The sequence below is a fragment of the Phascolarctos cinereus genome, unplaced genomic scaffold (genome assembly GCF_003287225.1).
Source record: "Phascolarctos cinereus isolate Bilbo 61053 unplaced genomic scaffold, phaCin_HiC Scaffold_7;HRSCAF=346, whole genome shotgun sequence".
NCBI lineage: Eukaryota > Metazoa > Chordata > Mammalia > Diprotodontia > Phascolarctidae > Phascolarctos > Phascolarctos cinereus.
In genome coordinates this window covers 169,172,673-169,185,823 of record NW_027556180.1, presented here as the reverse complement: position 1 = coordinate 169,185,823, position 13,151 = coordinate 169,172,673, and the positions used below count along the sequence as shown (strand labels likewise).

At 33.3% G+C, this 13,151-nt stretch overlaps 1 protein-coding gene across 1 annotated transcript in view; it reads left to right on the top strand.

The window, feature by feature from the left end:
* Positions 1–13,151, top strand: part of TUBGCP3 (tubulin gamma complex component 3) — a 135,541-nt gene that overhangs the window by 104,155 nt on the left and 18,235 nt on the right. The window contains exon 18 of the mRNA XM_020965160.2: positions 12,917–13,005. Coding sequence (XP_020820819.1) covers positions 12,917–13,005 — 89 coding nt within the window. The remainder of the gene's footprint in view (positions 1–12,916; positions 13,006–13,151) is intronic.

Sequence of the window (13,151 nt, the reverse complement as noted above, 5' to 3'; positions counted from 1 at the left end):
CACTCTTTTTTCTTTTTTTTTTTTGTTCGTTGGGGAGAGTAGGAACATCAAAAAAAATAAACTTAATTAAAAAAAAAGCTTCAGTTCAAACCTCACTTTCTATAAAAGATCTTTTCTGGTTTTTCTCTTCCCCTCTCTCTGCCCCACCCCGCCTTGGTCTAAGAGAGTAGATTGATTAATATGGTAGCACCGAATTAACAGGAATGGAAAAGATGAAAACAAAGTATGACTTCTTTCCAACTTTAGCCGTGCTTATGGTAATAATAACAGGTGGAACTGAGGATACTGTCATGGACATTAGAAATTCCAGCGTTTGAAAGGGCTGTCTACCTTCAGCAACCCTTTGACTTTTGGATTATATCAGAATGTCATGTTGTACAGTTGTTTATGTTCCTCAGATATTGGCAGGAGTAGGAATAGCTTATTATCTTTTTTTAGGTGAACATTTAAAAGTTTCTTCAACTTGTACATAGTTGTTCCTTCCCATTGCACTTTTTTTTTTGAGTGCTATTGAATAGACCAATTCTTAAGGGGTAAACTTTCACAGGAACTACTGTTCCTTCTCTATAATGGTATCTTTAGTATTTTATGATTTATATCAATTTTATATTATATAAATATTTTGTCATCATATCAATCTTCTGTTTTTAGAATAAAGCTTGAATCTTACTACTGTATTATTTTTAGCACTGAAAGGTAAGAGTTCTGTAGCAGTTATAAGAGTATATGGGCATCAACGAAGAAGAATGAATTTTTTGTGGTCTGGATATTAGCTTGTCAGTGTCTTGATAATGAACTAACTTTTTTGCTTTTATTATTTTCCTTTATATTTAAAGGTAGCTTTACTTGCTATATGTCCAATCCAATCTAACAACATTTATTAGATGGTACTTACTGTGTGCCAGGCACTGTACTAAGTACTGGAGATACAATTAACATGAAAAACAGAGCGTACAATCTAAAGGGAGAGATAACACACAAAAGGGAGCAGGAAAATGTGGCAGGGGAGGCACCTCTAGGAGATACTTCTCCTGGGGACACCTTTTTCCTTGGAGTTGAAACCAGGCAAAGCAGTAGATGTAAAGTGGAGTGAACTGAAATTCAATTTCTGCCATTTACAGAGAAAGGCATTGGGAGGATTTTGGTATCCCACTCTCCAGCCCTCTAGTAAGAGGGAGGAGGAGGCTCAGGAAGGTGATTTCAGTCAAAACTTGATTTAGCAGCCTGGTGGTGAGATTAAAAGTGATGACCAGGTGCAGCTAGGTGGCACAGTAGATAGAGCACTGGCCCTGGAGTCAGGAGGACCTGAGTTCGAATACGGCTTCAGACCAATCACTTGACATTTATTAGTTGTGTGACCCTGGGCAAGTCACCTAACCCCATTGCCTAGCATAAAACAAAACAAACAAAAACAAAGAAGTGATGACCTTCTCCTGGGATGACCTTATCCTGAAGTTGAAACCAGGCAGAGAAGCAGATGCAAAGTGGAGTGTCTATATAGTTTGGACTCTAGTGGGAAATGACTTGAAGAAGTAATGTTTTGACAGCTTCTTTCCCATGATACCATAAGATAAAAATGGTTAAGACTCTTATAAATTACTGGACACAAATAGACATATTTATGGCAGTATATAAAATGCAGAAAACATGCGTATGAGAACAAAGAAATGCATTTTGGCTTTTTGTGGTGAATTGTTTCTTTCATAAGTAGAATGTCAAGGGAATAATCCTTTTTTGGTCACTGTTATCTATGGCAACGTCATCTTAAATATAAACATGTAAAGTCTTATGTTCATTGTAAAAAGATTGTCACCTATCTTACATGATATACCATAATAAAAATTAAGTTATAGAGCTCTAAACTATGGACATTCAAGGAACATACTTTACAAGTTTTTTTTTTAATTTGAGACACTCCTTGATTCAGTTCTTTAGAATAAAAGAAAACTAAATTCAGAGAAACCTCTCCCCTTCCCCTGAACCTTTCGATGAGAAGACTCCATTGGAAAATAAAAAGAGATAAACAAAGCCCTTTTAATAAATACATTAAGTGAAACAAATTCCTACATAGTCTGTATTTAAAAATGTATGTCTTAATCTGTAAGATGTGGGTAGCATGATTCCTTATCAGTACCCTGGAATCATAGTTGGTCATTGCACTGATCTTAGCTTTCAAGCCTTTCAGAGTTTTTTTTATGATGTTATTGTATAAATTTGTTTTTCTGGTTTTGCTCACTTTCCTCTTCTTACAAGTCATCCTACGTTTCTTTGAAACGGTCCATTTCTTCATTTCTTACATTGCAATGATATTATATTCATATACCATAATTTTTTAAGTGATTCCCCAATAGATGGGAGCATCTCTATTTAGTTTTTACTTCTTTGCTACTGTTACTATGAGTACAAAAAAACCTGCTGTAAATATTTTTGTAAGCATAGATCTTTTTTCTGTCTTAGATGTGTTTGGTATATTGGCCTAGTGGTAAATATGGAAGGGTTTTTAAAGGATATACACAGTTTCATAGAACATGCTGACTTCTTTGGCATGGTTCCAAATTGCTTTCCAGAATGGTGCATATTTTCTTAGTTCCACCAACAGTGAATTAATGTGCCTTTTTTTAACCCCCCCACAGCCTCTATAATAATTGACCTTTTTGTGTTTGTCATCTTTGCCAGTCTTATGGATGTGAAGTAAACCTCAGATTTGCTTTAATTTGGATTTTGTATTTTTTATTTGACCTTTTAGGATTCTCTCGATAGAGCATCATGTCACCTATAAAAAAATTATCATCTTCTTTCTCCTCTAATTTTATTCTCTTAGTTTCTTTTCCTCATCTTATGCTATAAGTGATGTTTCTAATGCTACATCAAATAGTAGTGGGGATAATAGATGCCATTGCTTTACCCCAATCTTATTGGAAAGGTTGTTGGCTTTTTTCCATCACATATAATGAAAGCTTTTTCTTTCACTTAGATATTACTTACCATATTGAGGAAAGCCCACTTATTCCTTGTCTTTTTTTTTTTTTTCAATGGAAACATGTTAGATTTTGTCAAAAAAGTCTTTTTAGCATCTAGTGATCATGTTGATCATGTGGTTATTTTTGTTATTAATATTCTCTACCATATTTATAGTTTTTGTATATTAAACTAACCCTACATTATATGCTCTGATCTACTTGCTAATATCTTTTTAAATTTTTTTATATTAATGTTCATTGAGGATATTGTTCTATAGTTTTTTTCCTCAGTTTTGTCTTTGTATGTTTTTTATGTATCAGGATTATATTTGTGTCATAGAAAGAGTTTGAAGGGGTTTTTTTTCTACTTTTGCAAACAGTATGTAATATTTATTTTATAGAAGTTATTTTGTTTGATAGAATATTTGATAGAAGTTATTTTCTTAATCCATTTTGCTCCTATGGGTTTTTCCTCTATTCTTAGGGAGTTCAAGTTGTTGACTTATTGAATCTCTCTTTCTGATATTGTTATTTAAATAATATAGCTCTGTTAGTCCAAATATTTTATATTTTTGTAAGCATTCATTTCATCTAAGTTATCAATTGGTAGCATATAATTAGATAAAATAGCTTCTGATTATTTCCTTTATTTTATCTTCAATTGTTAAGAATTCTTTTTCATTGTTACAGAACTGTTTGATTTTCTACTCTCTTTTTTAATCGGACTGGTTAATTTTTTATAAGTATTGTTTTTTAAAACAGCTTCTAATTTTATTTAACTATTCAATGCCTTTTTTTGCTTTCATTTTGTCAATCTAATTTGATTTTTAGAATTCCTACTTTGGTGTTATTTGTAATTTTGTTTTTCGTTTGTTTTTGCTTTTCTAGTTTTTTTTTTTTGCATATCAGATTCATTGATTTGTTTTTTCTTTTGTTGATGAAATCATTTAGAGTTAAAACATTTTCTACTGATCCATTTAGATATAGATGAGCTATGTGGCTTACTGGGTAGAGTACTGGGCCTGGAGTCAGGAAGACCTGAGTTCAAATATGACCTCAGACACTTACTAGCTATATGACCCTGGACAAGTCACTTAACCTGTATGCCTCAGTTTCTTCAATTGTAAAATGGGGATGATAATAATAATACCTACCTTCTAGGGTTGTTGTGAGGATCAAATGAGATAATATTTGTAAAATACTCAGGACAGTGCCTGGTATGGGGTAGACATTTAATAAATGCTTGTTCCTTTCCCCTTTCTCTAATTTCATACCAGTATTCGTGGCATTTGAAACAAAATAAATGAGTCATCAAGTTCTGAAATGTCTTAATTAATCTGTCAGTCAACAAGCATTTATTAAATGCTTATTACGTGTTAGATACTTTGTTAAATTCTGGAGATACTAAGAAAAAAAGACAGTCCTCGCTGCTCTTGTGGAGCTTACATTCTAATGTGGGAAGCAATATGTATTTAAATAAGTAATATTAGATGAGTACAGAGTAGATGGAAAGTAACCTAAGATGAAAAAGTAATAGAAGCTGGGGGACCAGGAATGACCTTCTGCAGAGATTGACATTTCACCATTTAGGTTTTGTTTTGTTTTGTTTTGTTTTGTTTTTTGAAAGAAGCCACGCATTCTAAGATGCAGAAGTGAGGAAGGAAAGCATTCTAAGCATGAAGGACAACCAGTATAAAGGCTAGGAGATAAGAAATGGAGCAAATCTAGGTGACTGAGAGGATAAAATAATTGAGACATTCAAGTTTTGGAGAAAAGATAATGAGTTTTGGACATGTTGAATTTGAGATTCTTATGGGACATTCAATTTGGTGATGTTGGTAAAGCATTGTGTAGAGACTAGGGTGAACACATAGATCAGAGAATCAGAATAGAGATGGTATTTCAACCATTGAGAGAGCTAATGAGTTCATGAAGAGGACCTAGAACAGAGCTTATGAGTCACCCTTGATTAGTATGCTTTTACAGATGAAGATCCAGCAGGGAAACTGTGAAGGAACTTAGGAAATTGTAGAGGGTACTCAGGAGAAGTATGTTATCAACAGCGTAAAATATTGTAGAGCACCCAAGAAAGATGAAGATTGAGAAAAGGCCATTAGAAGAAAAACAGTATTTTTTTCGTCGTCATTTTGACAAAGGCTGTTGACTCATTGGTCCTTGGCTTGATTTTATTGAGTCTTCATGGTAATAATTGCTATGGAAGTCTTTGGTGCAGTGGGATATAATGGAGAAAACATTGTCTCTGGAGTCAACAAAACAGTTTTCAAATCCTACATCTGATACTTATTACCAGTGTGATTCACTTAGCTATCCTGGGCCCTCAATTTCCTTGCCTGCAGAATGAGGGGGTTGGACTGGGTGGCCTGTGCAGACCTTTCTAGTTCTAGATTTATCATCCTCCAATCTCTAATTCCTCTCCTGGAACCATTTCTATCTCCCCAGGCTTTCTCCACCATGCCTCTGTAGCTTCCTCACTCTTCCCCCAGTCAGAGACCCCTTCCTCTGCTGGGTCAATTCCAACAGATAGTAGTCACTGAATAATTTTTAAATGGAATTGAAATCTTATTCAGTTAGTGAACAGTAGAAGACAACTGATAGCTCTCTCAAGCTCACGTTCCTACTAAACCAGTCTGTGGCCTATAACTCATATTCATCTTATAACCTATTATATATCCCTCTTTTTCTTTGTCTTTCTATTTTTTTTAACCTTTTATTCTTCTGTTCTTCTTTTTCCCTCTGTCTGGATACATCCCCCCCTTTTAATTACAACTTTTTCTTTTCCCTTCACTCATTACTGTTTCTTCATTGTTTTAATCCTGTTCTTCTTCTTTCTTTCTACCGTGTTATTTAATTTCTTTTTTGGCTACTCCTGGCAATAATGGAAAAAATGAAGTATGAGTTTCTTCTCTTTAAATTTAAAAAGGTAAATGGAGTATTTTATATTTTCCTAAGAGAATTATCTAGATTAAATGTTTTTTGTATATTATTCTTGACTAATTTGTTTTCCTGTTAATACTAGACAATTATAAAATGGTTTTACCTCCCTGTTTTAGACTTTTACTATATTTTCTTTTGTTCTGGACTGAACAAGTTTAGTAGAAATTACACATGTTCCAGAGGAGGGCTATAAAAATGATTTAGAAAGTTGAAAAGTAAAATCTAAAAATTATTTCAATGCCTTGATCATCTTATAATTCACTTGAGAAGTGAATACAAATAAGGAACTTAATAAAACCTGTGGTTATTTTATACTAATTGAGAGGAAAAAACATTCTGAATTAGTGAAAAGCCTGACTCATAGGATATTTCAAAGTTTTATTTAATTCAAATATGTAGACTAACTTTAAGTACTAAGTGTTTCCAGCTACAAGTTCTGCTAAATGTATTTTAATAAATAGATTACTCATTTATTACTAGTTGTATCCATTTGTTAAAATTTGCTAAAAACCCTTGAAAACAATTTGTTTTGTTAAATAAGTTAAACCTGGTTCCAGAAAACTTGTTTTATTATTAATTTACCTTCCTATAGTCCAAAAGTTGTCCAACTGACACAGCCTGAACTAATGAAATTTAAGTTAATGAGCTTTTATTGTATTGAAAAGGTGATATTACATAATATAGGAGATATTTTCCCATTTTAAACTTTCATTTTGTCCTCAGAAATATACTTAAAGTGCATTTTTGAGATACTTTAAGTTAAGAGTCAAGGAAAATAATCATAAGAGAGTTTTCTGGAATAGAAGTCTTTTTTCTTGGAACTTTAAAGACATATGGCTTCAACTAATCTCACAGTGGCTGCATATAGTAGATATATGAATATTCATTAAATTGAATCTTCCTTCAAGTTCCATCAATAAGAAATTCTGGAAAAGTTATTGTTTCCCTTCAACTTCCACACTGTCCATATGTAGTCTGTGGTAATGGATGAAGCTTGAAAGGAAATAAGATTGATTCTTGATTAGTTTTTTTAAAAAGTCATATAATAAAAATATTAAAAATAAACTTTTACTTCTTTATAACTGCTAAAGACTGGCCTGCATTTGCTTTATACTTTATTTTAAAAGCATTGTGGATCAAAATCAAATAATACCATTTGAGAAAGATTTTATATCAGCAATGAAAATGTGATCTAAGACATATTGGACCAGCTGAGATGTTTAAAAACTTATAAATTTGAAGTTCTTTAAGCAGCCCCTAGAGGGCATGAGAGAATTACAAATGAGTATTACTAGCTATCTCTTGACAATCAAATAAACCAGCGAAGAAACAGCTCGTTTTTTAATTTTTCCATATAGAATTAAATCTTTTATGTTAAGTTCATGTTAATTTAGTAGCATATAAGGTGTAGTTATTTGTTTATTGGATCTTTTTTTTTTTGCACGTCTGATGCTATAATAATTGTTCCCTGATATCATTAGGTAGCTTTGTTGTAGAAATTAGAACTAGAAAGAATGAAGGAACATTAGAGCTAATTTATTAAAATCACATCATTTTGTCAGTAAGGAAACTAAGGCCCAGAGAGGTCATGATTTGCCTGTATTTTGGAGTTTTTCTTTATCAGATAAATTATCAGGTTAAACATAAGCTTAAAACATTTTTGGAGGGGTTCTTTCTGAAGATCGAGATGGTATGAAGATGGATGTTTTTTCCCTAGGAATTATTTATGCAACAATATATTAAATTATTACCTCTATATGTAGTTTTTTTGTAGTTTTTACCTGACTTCTTATATTGGTGAAAGTGTTCAGTGAATTTTACGTACAAAAAAAGTGTCATGTCAGTACTTTGATATGATATTTTATTAGATTTAGTTTTTGTTCTTGATAATATCCGCACAAATTAACTCTAAGTTTATCAGTATTAGATACTTTAGAAGTGAAATATTAGAGATGTTCCCTGTATTCTTAATTGAGAAGAGGTTTTAGCCCCAAGAAGTGGCATGTTTCTAGAAAATGTATTATTAGTACTTGACATTTTGAAGTGGTTTCAAAGAAGATACAACACATTGCTGAATTAACATTGGCTATCATGGCTTTTGAAAGGGGAATCACTAGAATAGTTAAATGAGGCATGAATTCATGAATTATTGCACCTAAATCTGTATCACCTTATGGAACATCTAAAATAGCCTTATGGGTTGTATTCTGTAGTATGTGTCGATTTTTCTCTTAAAAACATATTTTTAGCTAAAGAAATCAGTATAAGCAACCCAGAGTGGCTGGTAGCAGAGCAGTGTGAAAGGTAGAGTTACTAGAACAGTAGTTGTGACCTACTAGGATCCATTTTTATTTTTTAGGTGTATGTTGTATCTAGTTCCTCATAGAAGTAGGAAAGGAAAGGCATCTGACTTGAAGAACTTTAGAGATGAAATTTTAGAAATTTTGACTGAAATGTGTACCGATCTCCAGGTCAGAAAAAGAATTTGCCATTTTGTCTCTTATCCATTGTGAGGATCAAGTGATAAATGCAGGTGAAATCACAGGTCTAGACCTCTTCTCCAAAAAAATACAACTAATAATAAGGTTGGTTTCACAAATAGAAACAATAAAAGCCCTGTTTCTTGGAGCTTTTATGTACTGTTCCAAAAGAGAACCTAAAAGCTATTGACTATAACAGAATCATAAAACCTAAAATATGAGTTACCATAGAATTATGGAAAATGTTTTGTCATGGATAGAGAAATCCACTTAGAGATAGAGATAAATGCATATTTTCTGGATGGAAAAGCATTAATAATATGGTTCCCCATGGGTGACTCAGTGCTAGAAATGTACTTAATTAACATTTTCATATAAGTGTTCTAATAGAAAGTGAATAATGAAATCTTTGTTTACCAACCACATTACATTTTAGCAGCCAGTACCTTCTTAAACTAATATATACTAAAAGAGAAGGAACAACTGCAGAGGTATGATCATACTACATACTTCACTGACCTTGTAAAGTGTTCATTTCAGTCAGATCCTTTTGGTGCTTTCTTTGCCTAAGGCCCATAACTTCTCTTTCCTTCTTCCTCTACTTCCTGGATGGGCAAACTCGCAAGAGAGGGAAGACAAATACAAAGGGAAAAACCCAGAGAGACAGCTGACTGACCCATCTAATGACCCTGCCATAACATAGTCCTCTCCAATTTATGTTGCCTCTCTGCTGGGGATGCCTCATAGTGGAATAGAAAGAGCAGTGGGGCTTGTTGTACGACCTAAGTTCAAATTCCATTTTGAATCTCTGCTGGTTTATTAGCTATGCAACAGTGGGCAAGTCCCTTAATTTCTTTGCCTTTCTGTTTCCTCATTTGTGAAACAGGAATAAAAATCTTTGACTTTACATCTAATAGGGTTGTGAGGATCAAGTGATAAATGTGAAAACTTCTTTGTAAATGCTGAATCACTGTGTAAATACAAGCTAATATTAGTTGGTTGGACTAATTGGATAAAGAGCAACCTTAGAGTCAGGAAACCTGGGTTTCCTCTGACATGAGCTTTGTGATGATGGGCTAGTAACTGAAAATCTCAGTGCAACTAAGACTTTAAACTGTAGATGAGTCGCTGATCTGATCTGCATTGGTGGAGGGAATTTCCATAATGAGAGGTTCTCATGCAGGTGAAATCACAGGTCTAGACCCCTTCTCCAAAAAAATACAACTATTAATAATAAGGTTGGTTTCACAAATAGAAACAATAAAAGCCCTGTTTCTTGGAGCTTTTATGTACTGAATGCGGTGTCAACATGAGAGAGAAGCTGGTGGTCTTTTCAGGGCTATTGACTATAGTTGTTGCCTTTCTTTCCCATAGTTCAGTTCTACAACACCATTTTCTTAGTTAATATTAAACTTTTTTCCTCTTAGCAAAATACCATTGAGTAGTGATAAACTATCAGGTGGGTAGAAAAGTGATAGGTGATTTTTATTTGTTAATGTACTTGGAGAATAATACTATAAAATAATACTATAAATAAAGCCATGCTTTTGCAAAGGCTGCCTCCATGCTTATAATTTACTCTGTTTACTTCCTAGAATCCTTAACTTTCTTCAGTGAATGAATGAATGGATGAAAAGCATTTACTGTGTATCAGGCACTTTGCTAAACACTAGGGATAAAAATATAGAAGTGAGCTAATCCATCCTGCCCTTGAGGAGCTTATATTATAGTAGAGGTTTAGGGAGGTATACTTTAGTCTAGGAAGTTATAGGGCAGAAGAGTGAATCCATAGGGCAGTTGATTGAGATTGTCTTTCAGATGTAGCATTTTAATGGTAATATTGCTTCAATTATAGTTCTCAGAGCAAGAAGTAAAAAGGCAGTGTAGGAATGCATTGGCAGGTAAATTGGCAAAAAGGTGACTGGTATGTATATCCAGATGTGAAGCATGACCTGATCTGGGGCCACCTAGTTATAGTGGCCTATGTGAATTTATACTCACAACCCAGTGAGGACAGTTTAACCCAAGGTAGACTTTACTAGACTGAGTGAATTAACTCCTCTTGGGCATGGTCTCTGGAAGTTTGGTGGGCTGAAGGTTGCAACAGCATGACTAATAGCAAGATGATTCAGTTGGATAGCTGAGTGAGATTTAAAGTCCATGTGACAACTTCTGTGGGAAGCTTTTTCTGATCTTCCTTGTTAGGGCTCTTTTCCTCTTTAAATTGTCTTGTCTTTTATATATCTGTTGCATTTTTCCCCAGTAGAATGTAATTTCCTTGAGGGAAGACACTTTTTCATTCTTATTTTCATATCTTTAGCACTAGCATATTACCTTGCATGGGGTAGACACTGAATATTAATACTTGTTAAATTGAATTGAATGGAAGCTATAGGTATACTCCACCTAATATTAATTGATTCCCATGGAAACAAGATGTGATTTAAAATAATGTTATGGGGATGACAGAAGATAATTGGTTCTATAGGAACATTGTTATAAGTGTTGCAAATGGATAATCAGCTCAGTATTGTTGTAGTGAGCTTGCATAAATTCATGGGTTGGTTTTGGTTACAATGCCTCAGTAGTGCAATTTGCTAAATGACATAGCTTGAGGCAACATTATATGGGCATAACTATATGCTTAGAGGATAGTGGGTTCTGTGTTACAGGTTATGACATATGAAAAAGACTTGAGTATTGAATATTGAAATTAGCATCTTTGTCCCCAAGTAATTAATTTCTAAAATGTTTGTAGTTGCTGGTATAATATTTCACCTCTGGTTTTAGTAAGGGAGTCAGCTGTAGTAGAGAAAAAACATTGACCTAGAAGCAAGAAGACCAGGCTGTGGTCCTACCTTTGCTACTGATCTTGGATAAGTCATTTTGCCTCTTTATGTCAATTTTCCCTAACTTAGGAAAATGAGAGTATTATTTTGGTGATCTCTAAGATGACATCTGTCTCTGACATTTTGTGATTCTGTGAAGAACTTAAAAAAATCTTCTTGAAAATAACTACTAGAGTCTACTATAATTCTAGACTATGCTTTATCTAACTAGATATTCCCATACCTAGTTAGATATATTTGAATAAAATAACTTTATTTCCTATAATTATCAACCTCTTTCTGTCTTTTAAGAATCTTCAGCAATTCTACGTTTTTCTGCAAAACCTAACCAACTGGAAGCCAAGTTATGTTCCCTTCCTTCTTGCCCCTCTCTTTTGTTTTGCTAAATATGCAGATTATAAATATCAATTTGTATTTTGTACAAAGAGCATGCATATAGTCTTATTATTCTGTCTTTGTGTATATTGAATATTTATAGAGTTCTGAATATATACTTTATGCCTGTGTCTCAATGTTTATCTGTCAAAGATTATAAAAATAGAGGATATGCAATGACCATGTCTCTTTTGTTGACTACACAGAAAACCCAGACTATCAGCACACCAAAATCTCTGTAAGGATATTTAATCACTTCCTTCAGAAAGTTGGTTTAAAAATAGGATATATCAACAAACACAAATATTTTTAATATAAGTTCATACTTTAGTTGCATATGTATGTGGTTATTAAGGAGTGAGACTTAAATTTAAGTATTAAAATTTATTGTACCTGTTAAACCAGAATTCGCAACTGATAGACCAATTCCTTTAAAGTTACTTTTGGCTTTAATATAGGTTATATAGTAATGTTGGGGAAATAGAAGACAGTGATTTCTTAAACACTTAACTATATTAAAAATATGAGTATATACTATTTGATTACTTGAATAGCTAACAGGAAAAGGGATTGGGTGGATGGATTTTTAAAAATGTCAAATTTGACCCATTTTCTTATAATTATTACTCTAGTGGGTTTGTCTTTGATTTGATCCATCACATGCTTTAGTGTAACATAATATGCTGTTACGGTCTTTGTACCAGAAATTAACAGTGGTGAGCAGAGAACTGCTGCTCAGTGGTGACCTTCAAACCTTTTGATGGTTTTATAATCGTATAAAGAATAAAAGCAGACTCTGAACTCATCCTTAACCTGTTTCAAAGGTTCATATTTCTCTCAGGTGGCAAGGTCATTTTTCAGTTCCTTGAAGAAATGTCATTTTTATCTCCAAATAGCTAGGGGAATAGTAAATGTTTCATGCACAGTAGGTATACTAATTGTAAAGAACCTATGAAGTAGCGCCAGTGTTTGTTGAAGGAATTGGAGGGTATTGGTGTAAGATTTTAATAACTAAATATTTTGTACAATTTTATTTTGTTTCACTTATCTTTTAGACTTGGGAAACAATACTTCTGGTCCTAAGGGATCATATGATGCTGCTTGATTAAATGGTCAAGCCATTGTTCAGCTTGTATTGCACATAAATTGATTAGAGAGAGGTCTTTTCCTTTTAAGAACAGGGTAGCATTATAGCTTGTGATTCTTTGACATATAAGAGAGAGGGACATCATAGTGCTGGTTTTAAGTGCATCTGAGTTTGGTGTTTAACATATAAATTCTTTGGCTTCTTTTACAGAGTTCTCTGGGGTGCTGCATCAGTGTCACATTCTGGCATCAGAAATGGTCCATTTCATTCATCAAATGCAGTATTATATTACATTTGAGGTACAATTTAACCATCCAATTTTTTTCCCCTTGGTTTAAGCAAGTAAGATGTTATACTAGTTATGTATGACCTAAGTATCTTAAAAAAAAGTGTTATTTTGTCTAATTTAAACACTAAGGGAGTGTACAACTCAGTCAGTTCTGAT